Source organism: Ciona intestinalis, chromosome 2 (assembly GCF_000224145.3).
Source record: "Ciona intestinalis chromosome 2, KH, whole genome shotgun sequence".
In the NCBI taxonomy this organism is placed as follows: Eukaryota; Metazoa; Chordata; class Ascidiacea; order Phlebobranchia; family Cionidae; genus Ciona; species Ciona intestinalis.
Window position 1 is genome coordinate 2333490 of NC_020167.2, and position 23625 is coordinate 2357114.

General features: G+C 36.3%; 2 protein-coding genes across 4 annotated transcripts; both read right to left on the reverse strand.

The window, feature by feature from the left end:
- Positions 1-859: 859 nt before the first annotated feature.
- On the reverse strand, positions 860-3083 carry LOC100179921. Of its 2 annotated transcripts, none has more exons than XM_002127879.5 (4): positions 2682-3083; positions 2381-2604; positions 1524-1715; positions 860-1266 (listed from the first exon to the last, which is right to left on the reverse strand). In XM_002127879.5, exons 1-4 carry the CDS (start codon positions 2770-2772, stop codon positions 928-930), a joined length of 846 nt encoding a protein of 281 aa, XP_002127915.1. In that variant the 5' UTR covers positions 2773-3083; the 3' UTR covers positions 860-927. The 2 variants fall into 2 exon arrangements, with proteins under 2 accessions (XP_002127915.1, XP_002127895.1); XM_002127859.5 differs by having other exon boundaries at positions 860-1179; positions 2682-3071.
- A 781-nt stretch (positions 3084-3864) lies between these two features.
- LOC100184665 (C2 domain-containing protein 3) lies at positions 3865-23448 on the reverse strand. Of its 2 annotated transcripts, none has more exons than XM_018817769.2 (30): positions 23274-23448; positions 22892-23081; positions 21111-21267; positions 20762-20931; positions 19843-19938; positions 19439-19572; positions 18949-19089; positions 18578-18655; positions 18034-18182; positions 17480-17574; positions 17083-17260; positions 16362-16463; positions 15766-16001; positions 15348-15448; positions 14836-14960; positions 14337-14465; positions 13711-13868; positions 13224-13384; positions 12785-12927; positions 12327-12502; positions 11833-11956; positions 11253-11432; positions 10707-10809; positions 10221-10447; positions 9682-9841; positions 9163-9362; positions 8697-8857; positions 7843-7931; positions 4782-7636; positions 3865-4396 (listed from the first exon to the last, which is right to left on the reverse strand). In XM_018817769.2, exons 1-30 carry the CDS (start codon positions 23311-23313, stop codon positions 4217-4219), a joined length of 7038 nt encoding a protein of 2345 aa, XP_018673314.1. In that variant the 5' UTR covers positions 23314-23448; the 3' UTR covers positions 3865-4216. The 2 variants fall into 2 exon arrangements, with proteins under 2 accessions (XP_018673314.1, XP_002123804.1); XM_002123768.5 differs by having other exon boundaries at positions 19439-19569; positions 23274-23447.
- Between the last annotated feature and the right edge of the window lie 177 nt (positions 23449-23625).

The following is a 23625-nucleotide window of genomic DNA, read 5'->3' on the forward strand; positions in this document are numbered from 1 at the left end:
ACTTTTAACGATTTTTTATAAAACCTCATCCTCACGGCTCCCGTCGACCGTTGTTAATTGTTTAAAACACGGTCAGGATATTTGGTTATTATGTGTCAAAGGTATCCCATCTTCCCCCACCCTACTATAACTTGCTTTATTCTTGTTTGGCAGGAAAACGACAGTCGTTAAAACACGAGTACTCTGTTTCATACACTTCTTTCCCGCTTACGACTTCCCACATATGTAATTTTGTCAGTGGTGCTGACAGAGGTGTATTGCCCAGGAGGACGCATACGCCCATGATAGTAGCAACGACGATCCTTGAACAAGTAACCTTTGGGTGTGAGGCAGGCGCGCAAACCACTGAGCAAGACATGTTTATATACCATAATGAGCTTTTATGTCCTTGTTTAAGACACCTCACGGTAATTACCGATAGCTACTAATATAGTAGGGTGGGGGAAGATAGGACACTTTTTCGTTTAGTTTTCTCTTTCCATTTGGTAGTAAACAAAGAACATTCAACGAATTATAAAACCGTATTCTCACGACTTCCACAGACCGTTGTTAATTGTTTAAAATACGATCAGGCTATTTGAATATTATGTATTAAAGTTGTCCCATCTTCCCCCACCCCACTATATGTATATCCCATGAAATTGGCCAGTCAGAAAAACAAAATAACCTCATGGTGTATTATACGCAGTAACTATTTATGTAGCTGATGACCCCCCAGCACACAAGTATAAAAGTACATCCATCTTCTATCCATGTAAACCGAAATTATTAGTTACAGAAAAGTTAAAAAATATAGTACTTCGTAACGTATAGCCGACAGGGACAGTGTATATATCACTTACTAAAAAAATCACCTTACACTGGTATATAGGTTTTGTATTGCGCCACAAAAAGTGTATTTTAGGAGTAACGGATTATGAACCGACATCACATCGTCATGAAGGTCTTCACCATCGGTATCCATTTCCCTTCTTTCCTCATCGCTTCTCTCCACAGGTCAGTAACATCTTCTAGTTTGCCGCCATTTTCGAGCAGCATCAGGTAGTATGTGCTAAGGCGTAGCAGTCGACCGTACGCTTTGGCACCCCGTCTGTAACGCTCTGCCTTTTCAGTCAGCTTCAGCTTCATCTGCAGTCCAGCAATCAGTGCAGTTAGTGCAGCGATGAGACACTGGGCGGCCTGCGTCCAATAAGTCACATTGTATCGAGAATCTTGGAGAGCCAGGCGTCGGTAAAACCCAAACCGGGGCACAATGCTCTGTCTCACCTGCACTTTTAATGTTTTAAAGCCATATTTCCTGCAAACTGTTACTAAAGACTAAGCCATTTGAAAGTTACGTTGGACCTATGTACACAGGTGAACGACGTCGTGTTATACACCCCATATAAGCGTAACTTATTGGAGGGGGGACTTAAGAAGTAAGCCAATATATAGAAACGCTAATCGTGGAGTCTAATTCAACGGGTCGAGAGAAATAATATTTCCATTTACTATTGATCCCTACAGCGCATTACTATACTCACTTGAGCACGTTTTGAGGTTATGTCAAATATTTCAGCCAGCTGATGTATAAGCATTTGGCACATTTGCATCATAAGGATAAAAAAGTTGATGCCAAACGACCAGCGAGTATAAGAAACAGCTTCCCTTTCCCACTTCTGCGATTTCTTTTTGAACCTATCGTGCATCTCTTTTATGAGACCTGCGTGATCGATCTGCAAAAAAGTTAGCCCTGATTGAACTCATTTACCATAATATATAGTAGGGTGGGGAAAATGGGACAGCTTTTCATTCTATTAGTCCGGCCCATTTGATATAGCGAAAAAAGAACATTTAAACAATTATAAAAACCCGCATCCTCATAGCTCCCATAGACCGTTAATTGTTGATTGTTTAAAACGATATTTTGATAGTATGTGCTAAAGGTGTCCCGTTCGCCCTCTCCTACTGAGTTTAATATTTCATTTATCTCTTTGAAAACAATAGCCAAGTTCATTGAAAAAACGTAGAGGGAATAAAGAGCAAAACGACAGTCGTTAAAAACATACAATGGGTAAAGTTAAAAAGCGTGGCAGTTATAAAATACACTGTGACACCGCCTCCAAAAAATGCGTTTCATCATAGACTAAAGATACCATGGTTCCACTAACAAAGCAAACGAATCCCGAGTTGTGGAAAGTAATCACGCTTAAAGGCCATGGAATGCGAAAAGTTATTAAAGCAAACAAGGAACGGTAAACAAAAGAACAAGAACTTAGTTTAGGTGCTAGGTTCTAACACAGGTAGCTAGAAGTTTACCTTATTTTACATTTAGGAGATACTTTGTATACATGGGCGATATGGGCCTATATGGTCATATAGACACATGGCTATACATTACCTTGTTCACATCAGCAATCTGTATGGAATTTGTAAAGCGCTCAATATCTCCGCCGATCTCATCGTTGTCGTCCAACGAATGACCATCCGCATTATCAAAAAATGAAACCACTCTGGGTTCCCGAGGATTTAGCTTGGAAGTAGAAGCGATGCTGCTTCTATCGACAGTAGAAGTATGACTGGCGGTATCTCGTTCTTCTTCGTCATCGCTGAAGAGACCCGGATCTGATATGAATTACACAGTGAACTAAGTTAAAGCGACATTGTACCAATATAAGTTTTTGTAAGTTTTGAAAGCAAACCTGTCAGGGAAGTGGGTTTTGTTGCTGTGGAGCCATCGTCGCCCTTGTCCGTGATCAGGTCATTGGGCTTTCGTCTTCGCATAGTAGACATTTTGGGGGTCAGTTAAGTGTTACTGTTTACATGGCCATAAATCGCTATGGCCAGGCTTTCCTATCTTAAGAGATATTCGCTAAACACTACTTTGCTTAAAATGCCTGAAGCTAAACAAATGACATGCAATAAGTGTAAACTAACCAACGTCACAACTGCTATACTGTGACGTCACAATTCAACGACATAGACAGCTGTGATTCATCAAAGGGGCTTACCTGTAAACTTACGTTTACCAAAACACGGAAATAATTCAATAATCAATGCTATCTTATTTAGTTCTACCCAGTACTGTTTGTTTGCATGCTATGCAGCAGTTCCAAGTAAGACTAATTTCTCTAATCTTGTAAATAAAGTTTACTTCATGAAACGCTGGTAGTATAGTACACTGTTAGTGTACTATGCTGATAGTTTCTCTTTCACAAGTCTGAAACACTTGCGTACGTGTCCCGTCTCACGCTAAACTAAAGAGACGTCAGAAAAGTTCAGTACAGGCGCGTGACTACTTCAACTACTCGCGTATCATCGGCCGTTAAGTTGTTGTTGTTGTTGTACCGGTAACACAAAACTTGTACCAGGCCAGACAGCAGCTATATTGTCGAACCTATTCGTTCATCACTACAACAAAACGAGCGCGCATGGTGTATCCAACTTTGGGTGTATCTACACTACACTCAGCGCGCAAACAAAAAGTTAGTCACATGGAAACGTTGCCGCTTATCAGCCGTTTCCAAAACGTGCGATTTGTGAAAGTGTTTGAATAGTTTAAATTTTGACTGAAGCATGCGTCAAAAGCAAAACTGCTAAAATGTTTAAATTGATTCGCTGCATTACTGGACAATTTAATATATATTTACTTACAATACATGACAACTTCACAATCCCTAAACTTAAGCTACATAGCCCAAATATTTTTGACACAACTTTTCTAATGACGCGACACTTATGTCATTTACCAAACACTGCCGGAAACAGTGGTGAGTGGTTCCCGGCAACAACTTATCTTCCAGCTAGTCCATACATGCTGAACTAATCATTAATGTATTTAAAATGCTACACTTAATTACAATTATAGTAAATAAATCAACCACACTGTTTCAAAACCTCTTTTATGCAAAATGCTACAGTGACAATGCAAACTGTCAAACCAACCCAAAAGTTAAGACCACTTAAAACAAATCGAAGCAAAACCAATGGAGGAGAAAAAAATCAGTAAAGTTTTTAATTTCCAATCCACAAAGACGTGTGTAATGATATTTGGCACAAGGCACCTTTTAACGAGGATGTTTTCATAGTCATGGGACGGATCATCAACAACAATTCGATACAGGAACTAAAGTCAACAATACCAGTACAAAAAATATATATATATCTACTTAAACAAACATAGCAGCAAAATAAAAACGGTATGATATGTCCTAATATATGGTTTAATTTATTAAGATTAACCAGATGCAAATTTTGAATTGAAGATTTTAGCGAGTCTGTTGGTTTGCTCTTCACTAAAAGTCGGAGGTTTCATTAACTTCTTCCTGGTGATGCGGGATGCAGGACTTGTCTCTTGACCCTGAGGATCTGAATTTGTTTCTTCATTTGCAGAAGAATGTTTCTTGGTTAAGTTATGCTGCAGAAACAATTTTCTTCATAAATTCTTTTAATAAGAAAACATAATCGAAATTGATATTTATCTCTTTGAATACGATAATGAAGATTAAAGAGAATTAGTAACAAAAAGACAGTCATTAAAACTACTGCAACATACTGTGCGTACTTGCAAGTAATTGTGCAACTTCATAAGAACTTGTTTTTTTTTACCCTGTATGATTAACAGTTTGGACAACCAAATACTCACCACTGGCTTAGGACAATTACAGCTAACTTTAGGGTGTCTTGCTCAAGCCGCAGCATGAAGAATAAAACAGAGTATTTTATATATTAACATACATGTCCTCTTTCCACTGTGCAATGATGCCAATGGACACATAATTAGATAGTCATATTTAATCTACCTTTTGCTCTGTTGTGATTGCCTGCAGTGCTCTCATTGATTTGATCAAATCCATGCTAGGAGGAAAGAAATTAGGAAGGTTTTTTTGATCTAATATTGGACCTGATGATGCTGGAGGACAGGGATCCTCATCTGAAGATTTCGTATCCTCACTGTGATCAGGAGGAGGTATGGTTGGGCTCGCAACTCTTCGAGGGGAGAGGATGAGATGAGATTGGAAAGGAACCGGGGATTCAATCTCAATGCTGATTCCAGGATCTGCAACAATTTCTAGAATAGTGTCTTCGGAAGAGGAGGACAGATGTTCCTCTTCTTTTTCTTCTTCTATCTTTTGTTCTTCTTCTTCCTGGATATCAGGAGCAACCTCATCATCATCTTGTTGGCTAACTGTGGGAACTTCAGAACTTTCATCAATTACATCGGATTTTTCAGAAATATTTTCCAAATCATGATCCTGGGCTTTGACATCTTCCTGTGGAGGATGTGGAGGCAAAAGTGCATCATGATCATCATGAACAACATCCACATCTTCTTCATTCAGAGTTTCTGATGCTTCATCCTTTTCATCATCCTTTTCATGGATAAATGGATCAATTGGAATAACGTCGTCTTTATGAATCCTCAAGATGGTCTCCTCATGTTGAACAGGATCACGGGAGTAACTTCCATCCAGACCATCCTCCTCATCCAAACCATGTTCTTCATCCATCCGAGAAGCGGATCGTGATAACCAGAGGCTGGTGTCATCCAAGTCATCTCCCGTGTTGCTCCTCCTCAAGTCCTCTTCTTCATTTGGTTCAAATGATGCCACATCTTCATGCTGCTTATCTTTATCGCTACCTAGTGGCGGGAGATCGATTACGCTTTGTTGATTTAGATTACGAGGACAAACAATCTCTACATCCGAGAACTCATTGTCACTGACGGCCATTCCTTCGTCATAATCATCAAAATCTTTTTTATTGGGTTTGAACAACGACATGTGTACGGTGGGTTTACTAGCTGGGTATGATGTTGTAGTCGGTGTGGGCAATACATTGTCAGATTGCAATAGTTGCATTGTTGCTGTTGTTGTGTTTTCACCTTGACTTGAAATAGGAGAATTCGTTGCAGAAGTTGGTTCACAATCTGGTTCTATCAATGGTTGGCCATCTGATATGTAAGGTTTAAATGATGGTTTAGGAATCCTCCTGCTAAAGTTGCGTTTGATTTCTTCAAGCTCTTTCATTTGCTTTTGTAAAGTACCAAGCAGACACGCTTGCTGTTGATCATGATTATATAATGTGCGTGGTGGGAGAGCTGAGACTGAAGTTATGTTAGGATGGGGTGCTTCGTAATTATGATTTCTGTCGTAATATGTTGGGTGAGGAGTTATGTTTTCTTTATTTTTACATGTGGAACCAACTGTTTGACCTGAACTTGGAACACCAGGGTAGTACATGCTTCCTGAAGGTGTTTGGACTGGGATAGAAATAGGCACCGAATGCAATATGCTGTTTGAGAATGGTGTTTGTTGCAGAGGTTGATTGGTAGGTCTGTCATGTGTTGTTGTTTGGTTGGGAGCTAATGGTTCCGTTGGAGTGATTGCTACTTTTAATTGACCCTGGCAGTTGCCATGAATGTCAAGAAGATTATACCAACCATTCACTGCCCCAAAACCGGAGCTTAGAACAGATATATCGACTGTTGCAAACCCAATCATTCGATCCGTTGCTATGACTACATCCTCTTCGTTGCCGGACTCACGATCCCAGACACGGAAGAGCACGCTCCCTCCTCCAGGATCAAGAAGTTTTCTGTCAAGAAGAACTTGCTTGCTGTCGTTCCACACAGGGCAAGATGAGCTGCTGACAGCACACGTGATGGTGGTTGTGTCTTTGTCTCCTGTGAGGACTTGATAGGAAACAAAACGACTTGTTTTATTAGATTGATCATCTTGGACTGGGGATAATGGGGGAAGGTGCATTGCTCTTTCTACTGACACAGCAGCATAGAATGAGAACTCGTTGGATTTTGTAACCAAAGTTTCCTGTGGTTGGGAATCTGGTTGTGATTCGTTGGATTCTGATAAAATAGATTCTGATATGGAACAGAAATCATCTGATGTTTCAAAATCACAAGGTTTGCTGTGGTCACCAGGGTTGAGACTAACGTACACACGTACTGATGCTCCACCAAGGTCATCCACTCCTGCTTTAAAGAGTGGATACAAACCACTGATGTGTTGTTGACGATGCAGCCCACCTACTAGCATGGTGGAGAGGTCCACATGCGCAGTGCCGAGCAGCACGTCACGATCCAATGGCCGGCGATGCGATTTTTCAGACCGTGAGTAAGTGAGCCAAACTTGTAGCTGTAAGGTTTCTTCTCGTAGGAACCACACAAGGGGTTGTGATGGTTTACAGAGGAATGATCGACGGTGAGCAAGTTTTGCCATCGCAATGTTGCTGTCTAATGTATGAGGAGCCACAGAGCAGAGACTCGAAGTCACAGAGTCTTTATCATAGAACTTGTAATGTAGGTAGACATGAGCTTTCCTGTCTAACCCGCCATCTGCAGCCAGTGCATGTTGGGTCGGAAACCATGCGTTTGTTACAGTAACACATGCGGTTATAACACTGTGAGGAATTGACAACTCCTCTACAGGTCTCAGCACACCCACACTATCAGCCACAAGCATACGTGACAAGTCACTAACAGTGGTTGGCTTCCACCCCACTGACTTGGCTGCACGAAGAAGTAATTCAAGGTCCGGTCGTGATGTGAATGATAATGATATTTCTATGGCACCAACATTTACAGGGGAGTTGTTTTTATTCGGATCTAATGAAGTCAGCTGATGCCATCTTTTTAAACCTGGATGGAAGATTATTGTATCAGAATTGATTCGTTTCATAACGATACATACATTTTATTTTGTAGGGTTAAGGTCCTAAGGTTAAATGTAACTTATTTTATAAAATAGAAAAACAAAATATACTGTTATATATGGGTAAGGTTTCAATGCAATACCCTTATGGGACTAAATATATACCAGAGTTGGTAACTTGGTATATACTTACCAGTGGTGTGGGTTAATAAATCTTGTGTTGGAATTTTTGCTCGTCCAAGTAAAATATCTCCAGCATTTCTGCCATCATTTGGTGAAGGTCTAATGAAAGTTTTTTTTATGTGAAATTTAATAAAATTTAATTGTTATACGTGTTTAAACAAAATTTTTCTGCAATGCTTAATCACATTTCGGAAAACGAGTTCGCAGAAATAGTCCGCAGATGGAGTCCTACGGGTCAAAAATCGGGACAGAAAACGGAACTTGATTGAAACACTAGAGTCGGAAGATGTACAAAGAACTTCACTACAGCGAGGATGTCACTTCCGGACGTACAAGGGTGTTGGGGTAATGGACCAAGTCTGGCCTAAACCCACAGACCTCACCCATACAGAATAGAATAGAATCACATTGAACTGCTATATGTGCCTGAAATATGTTTTTAGTAAAGAGCCATCATATTATTCTTTATGTTTTTAGTAAAGAGCCATTAACTGTTGTATGTAGGAGGGGCAAGAACAACGAAGACTTTAATGAATTTAGAAATAATTATTATGAGTTGCGCACACTGGTGGATTATAGATCCTATATTGTTGAACAGTTTTTTTTTGTTGTTATTTGAGAGGTTTATTTTATAGATTATTTTACTCCCATCCCAATTCTCAAACTTTGCAACTGAAGTCTGAGGTCCTTATATATAATTTAATATATATTTAAAATAAATGTTCTGATTTAAAACTGAAACAGACTAATAAAAGTAATTTAAAAATTAACCATTACTTTTTTATGTGTTAGATTTATTTTTTGTTAAGTTTATTATAATGGATAATTGGCAAACTGACTTCTTAAAATAAACTAAAAATTTACCGATGCCACAACTCCAACTCAAGCTGTCCAGATGCAAGTGAACTAGCGAGAGATATCGGCGAAACACTATCCCTGTATTCCACAAGAGGGCAGGAGAGCTCAAAGTGATGATTAAAGTCCGGGGCAAAGGAGCGGGACACACAGTGTGTTTTACGAAGTGTCTGAAAAAATTCACTGGTTAAAAACTACCAGAAAAAAATTTCATTAGTTTTTAAAATAAATGTCAGTTAAACATCTGACATTGGTAAAAAGAAGAATTTTAAACAATGGGCAATAAAAGAGGACAAGAACATATAAGTTCCTAAAGATGCCACATTTGTATTGTGTAAATAAAATGATTTCAAATGCAGCAATTAAAGTTTTCATGATTTTAATAATTTTAAAAAGTTAAAAATCACATTGGTTTCAGTTTTCTCCCATATAAAATTGCTTGCATGTAAAAGTTACCATGTTAAAAACAAGTTACCTCATTATTAACAAAAGATGGTTTCATCATCACATAAGTGTTTACGCCAACCCCTGCACAATAATTCAGCTCAGAATCAGATATCAGAGAAGCAGCGAGTCTTGCTGCATACTGAAGACCACTTGCTCGTATGACACCAACTTCCAGCTTCACAGTTCGACCGAAATCAAGCGCTGGTTTCACCTCATTCATTGATGACACTGGAAAAGAGAAATTATGATTAAATTCTTATCATTTTTTCGGATTTATGATTTTATTCTATGGAGGTATTATGCTACGGCATCACATGGGTCTCAAGATTTATACCAGAGTTGACATATTACCTCATTGCATGAGCATTACAGTTGGCACAGTGCAAATTGGTAAAACTACACGATTTCTTTTTCAACAGATATACTATGAATATTTTTGTGCAGATTACAGTAAGAAATCTGGAATGCATGTAATGAAGTCTGTGAATTTTGCAAGTTATATATCCATCTTGAAACCATGATTATTGTTCCAATGCTACCCCCTCACCTGATGATTTATATTTCACAGATACTTGAAGTTTGCCAGCTGAGGTCGATGACCCAGGTTCCGGGTCACTGAACACAAGGGGTATGTGGAAAGTCTGCTCGGAGACTCGGTTGTTGTTCATTGTAATAAGAGCGCAAAGTTTTGCGGTCGGTAATGATCCCTGGGAAAAGAAAACTGAGGTTGTAAGATCAGGAATGGAAGAGGCAGAGGAATGTGTTAGGTATTCTGTATGTAACTCACTTTTCAATATTGCTATCAGTTTAAATAAAGATGAAAATACAACTGAACAAGGTTTAGGTTTTCTCTTTTTTTAACTTTTTTTAAATTGGTATGCAAATATATAAAACAAACTTATAATAACAAAAGCAACTAGTAAACAATGAGACTTCCCTAATATTGTAACATGGGTATACAAAAAAAACATGGTGCATATTAAAAAATTAGAAATTCTATGAAGAATTAAACCATACATTATACAACAATAGTTACTACACATAAATACACTTTATGGAAAGTTTTTGAATAAAAAAAAATTTTACCGAGGCAAGTAGTTGGTCTCTGACATTTGGGTAGTAGAACCTTGACCATACTTCAAACGGGATTCCACCACCTGGGTGTTTCCCCACACCGGAACAGGTTGAGAGTAAAATTCGTTGAACCGGAACTGAGGAGGGTGGGTGGAAGGAGTGAGACTTCAAGTGGTGAAAATGTGGGTCAGGGACACAGAGTGTCGCGTCTGTTCGATAAGATTTCATTCGGGCTAATTCTGCAAAGAGTCAAAATACTTTTTAAAACATTTTTTTACAATATTATAATCAATTATTTGTAAAGTTTATGTTATTTTTAAATTTATAATTGTATACTTATAATTTAAGATATATGAAACTTGAAACTGAAAAATCTTGTTTTTAAAGCTGAAGTTAGGTGAACATTTATTACATTTAACAGTTATTACCATACAAAAATTATTGTTACAGTTTGTCTGTTAAATATTATAAAAAATGAATTGATCTGAAGATTCGAACCTCTTTGATCATCATCTGATGAAGATTCATCTCCAACATCTGGAGGACTTTTACATTGAGTTGGGAAGTCATATTGAACGAAACAATCCGTCTCCCCCCATACCTGTGTGGTGGATGTGGTCCAGTGACAAATTATTTTGGTTCATTTTAAAACCAAAACATTTTATTTTACTAAAAAAATGTGTTTAACTGCTTTTATCATATACATTTTTTAAAATAAATTATCAATTTATCATATATAGGTACAGTGTTTTACTGTTTTTATCATATACATTTTTTAAAATAAATTATCAATTTATCATATATAGGTACAGTGTTTTACTGTTTTTATTAATATAAGTACAGTGTTTAACTGTTTTTATCATATACATTTTTTAAAAAAGTTAAAAAAATCCAACAAACAATTTTCTGATGTAACTAAATATTTAAAACTCCCAAAAGTAACCAGAGAATTTTAAATTTTCCAAACTAAAAAAATGGATATTTCAGATTGCACAATGTATAGAATATATAGCTCAGACAAAATGATTTTGAAAGTTTCTCTACCTGATTATCGAGAGGTTTAAATCCTTGGATCCCGATGATCTTGATCTCAAATGAATGTTGTACAGGTCCGATGATGTTCCTATCAACATCCTCTGCATCTGTGGGATCATCTAAGTGATGCGGATCAGGAGGAACAGGAACGGAGGATTCCTGCTCCTTAGATTTCCTCAGTGAGCAAATCTAAATAATGAGAAAAATAATTTTAAATCGCTTTTAGTTGAACTTTAAAAACAAATTTTAATATTTTTTATAACAAACAACATCGGCGTGATTTTTATACAAAATGATTAAAAAATCTTTAGACTATGTGACTTTTGTAAACTGTTTTAACATTCTATTCATAAAGAAATACAAATACAGGTCTCCTTTTGTCTCTGTCTTAAACACATTAAATTCCTATCATATTAAAATCCTCATAGCTGCATAAAAGCAGATGCACAATTCATTATCATAAAATTACTTTTGACAACCATCGACAATAGGTAGCACCCTGTGTATTTAATATTTGAGCCAAACAAGCAAGCATGACCCTGGTGTGATAACTTAAACCCAGCTTATTTTAAGCATATTCCCCATATACCTGATCCTGGGTACCAAGTGCAAGAAGGACTTTCAATTTTCCTCTTTCATGGCCAGTGAACACATCAACTATCGGTGTGAATCCATCCATGGATATAAGTGGATAGTGAGATGTTAATACAGCACTGTGGGGGGAATGGTAAATATAGAATATCAGCTTAGAAATGTGTGAGATACTTTATTATATTTTTTACATATAGAGCTGTGAACAGGTCTAATTTTCAGTGTAAAATCCAAAATTTAGGACAAAATGCAATTACTTTCTACTGCTTGCATATGTTATACAGCCAGCCACAACATTAATAGGTGTTTTGTTTCACACACCACGCTCCTTCTTAGGGGTGTAAGTTTCTTGCTAACAGTTCAGACAACTCTTGTCTTGACCAAAGACACATGCCTACAATGGTAGCAGTGTTAAGCCTTGAACTTGTAGACTGGAAACATGCATGATAATCACTTTACACCAATTTAAGGAATCCTATATATATGACCCACCGTGCTATTTCTGGATCCTTTAATGACTGATAGAACAGATGAAGTGGAATCTTTGCTAAACCCATCAGTTTATCAGCGTGGTTTGATTCAGTGGGTACCTTAGTCCACACCTCAACTACCACATAATTATCCTTCATTCTTGTAAACAACGCGCTATTTATTTTAACTGGAGTCACCTGGGAGCAGATAAAAATACTTCATTACTAATTACATAAAACCTTTTTCTTTAAACAGGACCAATACAAAAGTTAAAACACCTTGGAATAAAATTGTTGTTTTAAATTTGCATAACCTTTTAATAAAAAGAAATATGTTTAAGAAATTAAATGTTAGAAACACAACTTAATAAAAAAATGCTCATTTTAAGATATTAGACAAAGTGAGCATGTGTGATGTGTATATTATAAAGTCATAACTTTACATAATTTAATGCATCAGTAAAGCTGAGTTCCACTCACCAAGTTAAAGTCAAACTTAGGATTTGAAGTATTCCACACCACACCTGTCTTGGAAGGTTCATCTGATGCAAACGCTCGACACACGAGGTAAACGTTCGGATCAATATTTCGACTCATGTCTGCACCACACGTCACTCGAGTAGCTGGTAAAGAAATAAAATTTTCAGCAGTTGTTTGTTGTGATCTAAAAGAACCGCCATTAACGTCTGCTTTACAGAACAACATCATCAGGTTGTGCTGTTCATTGTCGTATTCAAGGACACATATGTCGACAATGATAGCAGATCAAACCTCTATGCATCCACTAAGCTACAAGCAGGCATGCGAACCAATGTTCCATGGCAAATAAATGTTGAAATGTTGTATAACATAGACGTGAATTGGGTACTTTTTAAAGAAAGCTAAGAAATATAAAAACACACTTCCATATTCCACTGACCTGGTATATCTCTTGCTTCTTTCAGCATAATATACAGATGTAGTATGGTGGTGGTTGGTGCAGCAGTTTCATTTTCAGAATATGTTGTTTCTATGTTATCTGAGATGCATACTTTTTGTCCCAGACTATGATGCACGGGAATCACCTCATGGGGAATTCCCCTAAAAGATAATCAGCAAAGTTTATTAAAAAAATCATAAATAAAATTTTAAGTGTATACAATCTAGCTTTTCTACTGTTCTAACATAATGTAATTTACCGGAAAAAAGAGGAATTATTTTCTTGAAATTGCTCTTTAGAAAAAGTGACATTTTAATGTTTCGACTGCCCTATAGCAACACGATTTTTTATATTAGTAGAAACCAATTTTCAGAAAGGAAACTCCCTCTTTTGGAACAGCTGGTTTACTGTAAAACTCCTACCCGAAATTTAAAAAATGTAAATAAAGGCATGCAAATATGGAATAATATATACCATACAACCCCACCTTTTGTTTGGGGAATATCGAGCTTCGTCTGTTTTTCTCTCTTCTGTTATGACCTTTGATACTGTATATGGGTTAGGGGTTGTAACTGATGAAGGTTGTTTGGCAGGTGACATCTGCCGTGGCAAGTCTTTGCTGTCAGCCGTCAGTTCAATAGAAACCTACAATAAATATATTTTTTTAATAAAATATATAATGGTCTTTCATTTTCAATATATTATATGGAAAATTCACTTCCATAGTTTGATTTTAAAATTAATTGCATTGATGTGGGACCAACAATATGTAAATATAACAGAGAAAAAAACACTGTAAACTACTAAACTAGAAAGATTGATCAAATTAGAACTGCTTATAGGAATGAATAAAAACTTATTATGCTCACCAAACAACAGCTATTATAACAGGAAGTGCTGTTACATATACCTCATGCATGCTTACAAGTTACATGTATTTAATTTTGTGGGAAATTATTTCAGGGGAAGGGATATTATTTTTAATAAATGGCTGTTTTTGTGTTCTTAAAGAACTCACCAATGAGATCTTAAAGAACAAGCTAAGAATACATATGTCAACAATGACAGCAGGTGACAATTTAGACAACCCATAAGAGATCTGCTGAAACTTACCTTTACAGAACCAACCATGGACTTGGAAGTTGCATCATGGTCCATTACATTGATGGTACCAGTGTAAGATAACTTTGTATCGTTGATCACGACATGCAAGGGAATAGTTGCCACTCCAATCAGTGAAGCCTGGTGGTGGTGGTGAGGGGGTTGGTTGTTTGATTATTTAATATTTAAATTAAGGGAGAAAAAACACAAACAACAATGTTAATATTAATGGTTTATCTTTTTTGTAATTAAAGAGATACTGATACAAAAATGTGACTGACCAAAAATTTAACTTGGAATACTGGTCATTCAATTTCAACAATAAAACAGTTATGAAAAATGTAACTGTTATGTTTACTATCATGTAACCTACATTAGCCTAGCAAGTTCAGATATGGGATGTCATGTTTAAAACTGGATACAAATGTATCCACAAATATCCTGTAAACAAAAGCATACCGATATTAGTAAGCTTGATAAAAAAATTAACATAAATAAATAATTATGCCACCTTTTTATCTTTTGGTTTCCTGTGAAAGATGTGAAACAAGAGGTTGTCACTCATCCATCTGGTGACGGTTGTCGCATTGAATCGGATGGGGAAAATAGAATGTTGGTCGAATTTCACCAACCCTCCTATACAACCATGTAATTAAACAGCATCAATATAATATAGTATCTAATATCCTATATTATATTTAATAAACTAAAGCGAGAAACGCAGGAATGTAGATTACAAAACTGCACGAGCAGTGGGTAATTAAAAGTACTGAAATGCATTACCTTATAAGAGGAGCAATTCACTAGAGTAACATTATAAAATGATAGCCTACAATGAAGCATCAACCACCAGTTGAAATGTGTTCAGAAAATAACGTCTTACTCTTACCTTTATAAACGGAATGCCATTTTAGTGCATTGTTTTATTTATTGTTTCCAGACAAAGAATACATATTTAAATCATGAAAAAGTTAAAAGAAAAACACACGAGCAATAAAATATAAATCCCAGCCCACTACACACCTGGGGTGACTTTTCTTGATGCGACTCTCGTTACGTCGTGCGCGGTTGCTGTTGATGCTCGCTGTGAATCCTTAGGAAACTTATATTCAACAAAGAAAGTTCTAGAAAAATAATATGTTATATGTTTTGGTGGTTAACTGTGAAATGTTTCGGTAGTTGTGGGAAGGACGAGTCCCACCCAGAGGTGTATGGGTATTGGTCAAACTACCTAAATCCATGGTCCTTAACAAGTACTCTAACCACATAGAGCAGTAGACTTATTGCATGAACAATTCTTGTTGCATCATAACAACATAAAAAATAAAATATTATAGTATGGGGGCACATGAATTAAAAATTATTATTAATAATGGGAAACAATGCAAAAAAATAATTTTCAGTACTCTTGGTAAAAAATAAAAACAAAAAAGTATCCTACCCTGATTTCTTATTTTTTGCCGGGGCAGGAATGGGTTTGGATTTTATCTGCTTAGTTTTCTTCACTCGACTTTTGACTCCTTCCTCTTCCGAGTCAAGGTCAAAGTTCAACTGAAGAGATTTAACGACTACCCTGGCAAGATGGACATGACCGAGAGATGTAAGTTTTTCTACAGAGTGACCACTTGTTGTTGTAGGTTGGGTAGGTGGTTTGTGGATTGCTGAGACTGAGATTTTCTTTAAAAAAAAGATCAATGCTTAAGCATGGTTACACAACCTTGGATGGACAGAGATTTCCAATGGCTTTTTAAAGACAGGTTAAGTTTTAATGTGAAAAATAAGTTAATTATCAAACGTTACAGCATAAACAAATAGCTCTATAATAGGCTGGTTCTCAATCTATTGTACGTGTTTTGTGCGTGTACAAAAAATTGCTAGGACAAAATATATCTGAGAAAAAAGTATTAATATATCCCGTGTACTAAAAACAAACTTAACACGTTGTTATATTTGTGACAAACTATATTTAAATGCATCTAACTATTGTCATCTTAGGTTCTTCCGGAGATGTGTAGGAATGTACAGAAGTTTTCATACCTGATGGTTGGTTTGGGTGGTTGTCTGGTTAGAATAGGAGGTAACAGTGGTGTGTGGTTGATGTTGTGAAGATGTGGTTGTTGTATTGGTGGTTGGGTATACCTGGATCAACAAAGGGAATTCAAACATGACAGTTAGATTGGAATATGAACATAGCTCGACCATATTTACAATGTTAACAATAGGAACAAATGTGGTATATGAGTGTACAATTAAAATATCTCGAACAGTTTAATTGAAATTTTGCATTGTATTTATATATTTAAAATACAAACTAAGCACAGGAGTTTTGTTAATTTCACTTTGCTATTTATGTTACAGTAATATGCATAAAAATAGTAACAAAGAGACATTTGTTACTAACATAGGCGCAAAACATGGGGTGGCAAGGTAGGCAGGCTTACCCCAGAATTTCCTGCATTGCATTATTCAGTGTACATTACAAACAATATGCCAGATATATTTCAGAAGAATGTGGGTAAAACAAATTTAAACTACCACCGCATCTTATGCGTTTTTATAAAATTTGTTGCCTATTATAGATGTACTGCTAAGCGTCTATACAAACAATCAGTGCCAAAGTTTAATGTATTTCCACATTAATCAATAAAGTTTTGTTTAATTTCTAATGGCTAATGACTTAACTGCTATTTAACAGTGTTGCTGCAGAATTTTTCTAAAAATTAAAAAATGTGGCACATGTGGTGCCTATGGTTCTTACCGTGTTATTATAGAAGAGATGGTTCAAGATTGAAACATCATGAAGTGGATCTTCAAGCTCGGATACCATGCTCGCTCTTGTGGAACCAAAAGATGACATGTCCGAGAACATAGAAATATCATGTTGCAAACCCTTAGCTCCCAACACCATATCAACAATACGAACATCTGTGTCGCACCTGGTGTGGTGGGAAATTATGGTTGTTTTAACAAAGTTAACAGTGTGATTGCGCAAAAGCCATCTATTTGCACTATACGATATATGTAACACTATCATGTCACATAACAAAATTTACTGAGAAAAATGCTGTTTCAACTAAAAAAATGATCAATTGAATTAATGTGTTCTACCTATTATCAGAAAGAGAATATTTTTTAACATAGAATCTTATTTCTACCTGTGTTCGTTGATAGCTGGAGTGGGTGGGTGGGTTAAGGTTGGACAATATTTCATGGGAACCTGGGAAGGTACGTGTTCAACTTCCTTGGGTGGCTGTGGAAATTATAATGTTAATATAAAATATTTAAAGTACATTTTCTAGTTTATAATCATACCCATAGTTTCTAACAAATACAAACATAAGAAAACTAAGTTAATAAACAATTTAATGTCGCTTTTTAGCCTTGTGTGGCAGGTCAACGGCAGTCGCTATAACACGGGTGTTCATACACTTCGTACCAGCTTACAGGTTACCATGTATGTAGCTTTTTGGGTGATTATTTTTCAAGGGGTTATTTATTTTTATTTTATAACCCGTAAGAGAGCACTGGATTGGAGCAATTGCCGCACATTGTCTTACCCAAGGCCACATACACTCACAATGGTAGCAGTGGTAAACTGGTAACCTTTAAGTGAGATCATGCCAACCACTAACCCACAGCGCTGGTTAATTGTATCGGGTAAAACATGCTAAATTTTGCTAGTAAAATAACATGTACGATGTACAAGTACCTGATGTATTTGTTGGGGCATGTGCGTTGGTTGCCTAATTTCCTCCACTTGGTGGCGAGCGACAGACACAGGTCGTGTGAACACGGTGTCCGATGATAATGCACATCTTGTCATCTCGTCACGAAGTTGCTTACCACGGTTCAGTAACTCTAAAAGTTGGTTTATGATAGAAAAGTGGCAATACGCTGTGCAACATTTAGAATATTTAAGCGATAATTCCGCATGAACTAAATTCATGCACATACGTAACAGAATTTTAGAAGGGGTAATACTCCCAAAAATAAAAAAAATACAAATTTTACTGAAGGATAATGGTAATGGACTAATATTTATATACTATTTTTTATAAAATGTAAATTGGTGCAGACATAGTTTAAATTATTCTATTCAAATTAGAGGCTACTGGTGCTGTATTAGGAATAATATACATCACAACAATTGATTGTACTTGAATGAATTGCCAAGTTCATTCACAATAAATCAGGGCCAGATTCACGGAAATTATCCCAGTTATATAAGTGGTCAATATATTGTTATAACATACCAGTAATTGCATCTGTAGGTGGATGTTGGATTTGAGGTTTTGAAGAAGACACGGTGGTTTTGATCTTTATTATTCTCTCTAAAACAAAACAATTGTGACAAATTTTGACTGTTGATACACTATTTGCATGTACATAAATTTTTACAAAAACAAGTGACCAACAAAATATGCTGCTTTTATGCTTTTCTGTTTTAAATAGCTTCTATACACTGTAGAATAAAATAGATTAACATATTTGATTTTAAAAATTTCATTAAGATTTATTTTATGTGATGACATATTATTGCAACGGCTCTGGTTAATATAGATATACACATTAATCAGAGACATTAAAACTGTTTACAATCGATACAGACCCCAAGCAAGCTTACCGTGTACAGCATTATCATTACAACCATACAAATCATAACCATTCTCTTCGAGCATAGCATCAATGCCACGTGGAGTGGGATTTTCATTTCTTGGTTGATTTACTGGGGTTGAAGTACTTGGTGGGGAACCAACTACTTTACCTGAATATCATGAAATATAAAGTTATGGTTATATGAAGGTAGGTCACACTCACAGTGTGTAAAAAACATGCATTATGACATGTGGAAACCTCATCAATTTAGTTAATTTATCTGTAAAGATGAACATATTAAAGAAACAACAAACCATTAACTAAAAACATACAAAATGATTTATGATATTTTATTTATCTTTATGAATAAGATAGCAAAGACAAAATTAATTAAGGCAGCAAAGAAAAGGGAGATTTAGCATCAAAACGATAATCATTTCCATTATAACACTACAGCCCCAAAATAATTGGGGGCTGTGTAAGAGTCAAGGCATTGCCTGATCCACAAAATCGTGTACCCGATCTAGATCTTTGTGATGCGGAAGATGTTTTTGATTCAGTTGATCGACTCCTGCTCCTCAACCTCCTATTGGAGGAGGGAGGATTTCCTCTTCTTCTTTCTCCACTGTTGCTACGCCGACTTCGACTACTGCTTGAAATGAAATCAAAGTAGTTGTTTGTCATATACAAGTGATTGAAGTTTGGGAGATACCAGTGATAGTAATAGCAAGGACCAGTGAAAAAAAAACAGTCAAATGCCGCTTAGGCTACCACACGGCAGAGAAATATTGCTAATAGTGCACATAAAAATATTTTTTTTAAAACAAGAAATTATTTACTCATGATTGTTTGGCATACAGGCACAATAGACAAGTTTTATTAAATATATAACTTCGTTATTTTTTTAGAATTCAATACCCACCCAGCACTGTTAGAGCGTGACCTTGATCCAGTGCTTGAATTCCTTGATCTGCTGCTACGACGGCTTCCTCTTCCTCCTATACTTGTTGTACGAGATCTGTGGATCAGAAAGAACAACTTAAATAGACATATCTATTAGAGCACGACCGATTATCGGTTAGCCGATATATCGGCCGCATTTTTGGGGATTTACCGATTATCGGCAAGAGCAAAAAACGGCCGATATTATCGGCGCTAAGTAACCAGACGGTCAGCAACGTCCGTACGCAAGAATTAATGCAGAGCGATACCTTGTTCATAAACAAAACTCACTCGTATACCTAATTCAACTCGTTCGTAAAAATCTAACATATATTAAACTAGGTCAAAGCGTCTGATCACGCGTCCACCGCATGTCATGTTTATCAGGCACGTGTAACGTCGAGGTTACTTTAGGTCACTTACGCGTCAACGTGATACACAAATAAACTGCATTAGCTGATAAATATAATGTTTGTTTAATGAAAGGGAGGTAAAATTTGTTTAAAAAAATTACAAATTAACCAATTAAGTAATTACAAGTTCACTAATAGCCAATTAATAATAATTAAGCCTGTTAGTTTATTTTTATCAGCTATATCAGATTTTTCCGTTTTAATCAGTCAAGTTTTTTAGGTGCATTAAAATATCGGTTTGAAAAAAGCAATATCGGTCGGGCTCTAATATCTATTACAATATACACTGGATTATTTTCTTTCTTCGTACACTTTTGAGATTGCTAACAATTTCCAGATAACTGGTTTGTGTAACTGCGTTTGGACTAAGTAGTAAAACATCCTAGGTCTAAATATCAGATGTGAATTTTCTATTCAAAAAAAAGTTTATTTGGTGTATTAAATAAACATGCAGTTCCACTTTTGCATGTAACAAAATCAACTCACCTAACAGAGATAGAACCATCTGTTCCAGTATCACTGTCATCATATGCTCCTCTCACTGGTTTGAAGCTCATTGTGATGTGGAGTTCTCCCATCTTCCTGGAGGAGGAGGAGATGATGGGGAAGAATCCTCGGATTGGATTGCTGGCTGATAAACTTGAGATGCCAGGTACCTGAGGTTACGTTTAGATCAGTATTTACCATTTAACATAACATCATTACCACTTTTAGGTGCAGATAAATACATTTCATATTACTATGGCATGTACAAAAAGCAGGGCAGATAAATGTGGCTGTTAAAAGTTTAAAACCAACATATTAGGTGTAGATTAAAAATGTTAAAGAGCATCACCTGTACTCTTCCAATTGGAAGACTTTTTGGACTGGCTTGAATATCAAACGTGACTGAACCCATATCATGAAAATATGCTGCCATTTGCTTTGGTCCAGATCGGATCCCAAACTGACATCTTGTCCTCACTGGTCTATCATCTCTAGTAGTTTGTGGCCTAAAGAATGGACTTAAATTATATCATAAAAATTAAATCACATATAAAATAGTTACAAGCATGTAAGACTGTGTGCAGATATAAATATTAACCATAGGCGCCAAGTTACGGGGTGTTGGGGTGGCATGGCCACCCCATAGATCTTTTTATTAAAAAAAAAAAAAAATTGACAAAAATTAAAATTTTTGATTTTTTGGCTGGAAAGTGATATGTCAAAATCGTGGAGGCTGTTTTGCTGTCATGACCGGTCCTTTTTTCTGCAGACACGCACGCAGCCAGAAAGTGCTAAGACGCACGCACACACGCGTTGCATTCCATATTACATTCCTTCGCTTGGTATTGGAACATTTTTCGTTCAATTGTTTTGTCACTTGCCCTATTACAACGTAACTATTAATTATGACGTTTCATAATATAACAATCTGGAGGAATGTGCCCACTGCCCAACCACCACGAGATCGAAACATCGTGTATGAGCGTCACATTTTTACGCTCTGCGCCGGCGTAGGAAATAAAGGAAGACGCATGCGGTAGCATACATTCCACACCTAACAAGCGAAGCAATCGTTGTGAATTTATTCTCGTGAAAAACAACGTAATGAAACTCTGGTTCTCGTGCGGTGTTTTCAACAAACGATGTTTTTTGGCTTCTGTCCAATTGCGCACGATGTTGCAATCCTTATCTATATTATTTCTCGTTCACTCGCTAATCAAAGGTGAAATGTTTATGCACGTCGGAAGATCGTTGTTTTTTTTCAAAATTGAAATGCAAATATAAAACGAAGGTTTGAGGACCGTTCTTATTTTTACAATCATAAAAATGACATTTAAAACTTTTTAAGTAGAGAATGTTGTACTCGTGGAACACCCATTGCGATCGGCAAACGTGTTGCTGCAGTAAACAACATTAAACTGTTTTGATTGGGAGAAAACAATTGGTAAGTCAGTGTAATTATGGCCAAATATGCCAATCCCAATATAAACGTTTAATAAAACACAGCTACTTTAATCTTTACTGACCTCAAACATAAAACACTCGCATTTAGTTTACTTTTGCAAGGTTTACAATGAACGCGTCAATCGCTATTGTGATGCAAACAATCAACGCGTCAATTGGTATTATGACGCTTAAAATCCACGTCACAATCGCTACTATGTTGTAATAAACAATCTGCTAAGGCAACCCAATTAATATTATATTGCTTATTCGCGCACTGAACAATACTTTGCCCTGTTGCATGTCCTCGCACATGAAGCGCTGCTCTAAACATTTGCCGTCATCTATGACGTCATAATGATTATTACGTCATACGATTTTTATGTCACTATAGCCGGCCACCCCATGAATGAAGCAAAACTTGGCGCCTATGATATTAACTACAACTTATATTTACTTATAAATGCTGTTGTTAAAAAACAAACACTAACAATATTTATATATATATATTATAGGCTCCACTACATTAAAATTTCTAAAAATTTTAAGTTGGTTGCTTTTATATTGCACTAACATCCAATTTTAAATAAGTTTGTTCATTCAATTTTTCCCTAACCAAGAAATCCAACAAAACCAATAACGAATCAATTACTGTAAGTCAATGTAATCAAGAACAAAATAAAATACCTGAAAAATGTTCCATCTGTAGCTTCACCCCACCATCGCAGTCGAATATGTGCGGGTGAAACTGGGGCAGGTCGTGCGGGGGCGGTGGTTCCCCACACTATCTCACCCACTGTGATATAAAGCAAACAACGAAGTTCGCCTTCAACAAGTGGAGGGAGGTCTGTGGAAGGGGCCACATCCACGTAATCAACTGTATAACAAAATAAGAGTTATTGCCTCGTTATTTTATTGTTATTTTATAGATGAGTAGCACAATTTAAATTTCTGACTGTTTTGAGAAACTTGGTAAAATCATTTTCATAGACTTTATTGATTTTGCCTTTGCTAGGTTTAATTATGATTTTAGAATTAAAATACAATAATCCTGTAAAGAGTTACCCACCTTTCCGTCGTCCTCGACGTCGCCTTGACGACTTTTCCATATTTATGTTATAATTTTTTTTTTTTTAAGTTATTTCATTACAAATGTCGTAACTTCAACTAATACCTTAGAGAATATATCAAAAAACTATATGTACTACAGTTCCTGCTACTTCTGAAGATCATGAAACTTTAATTGAAAAACGAAAACACAAACAAATAACACATACTTTTTATGTTGTAACGAACACCACATAAAAGAACGATAACCGAATTTTGAAATTAGCGCAGTTGCCGGGAATTCAATACATCCTTGCACGCCACCTAACGATAATGTTATTAAAATTATTCGCCACAAAGCGTCAGCACAAACA

Coding starts and splice junctions, on each gene's coding strand:
- LOC100179921 (XM_002127879.5), bottom strand. CDS start 2,772: ATGTCTACTATGCGAAGACGAAAGCCCAATGACCTGATCACGGACAAG. Junction 1,716..2,380: donor AGATTGCTGATGTGAACAAG/GTAATGTATAGC, acceptor ACTTTTTTGCAG/ATCGATCACGCAGGTCTCAT. Junction 1,267..1,523: donor TAACCTCAAAACGTGCTCAA/GTGAGTATAGTA, acceptor TTAAAAGTGCAG/GTGAGACAGAGCATTGTGCC.
- LOC100184665 (XM_018817769.2), bottom strand. CDS start 23,313: ATGGAAAAGTCGTCAAGGCGACGTCGAGGACGACGGAAAG. Junction 11,433..11,832: donor CACTTGGTACCCAGGATCAG/GTATATGGGGAA, acceptor CTCATTATTTAG/ATTTGCTCACTGAGGAAATC. Junction 8,858..9,162: donor CATCTTTTGTTAATAATGAG/GTAACTTGTTTT, acceptor GAATTTTTTCAG/ACACTTCGTAAAACACACTG.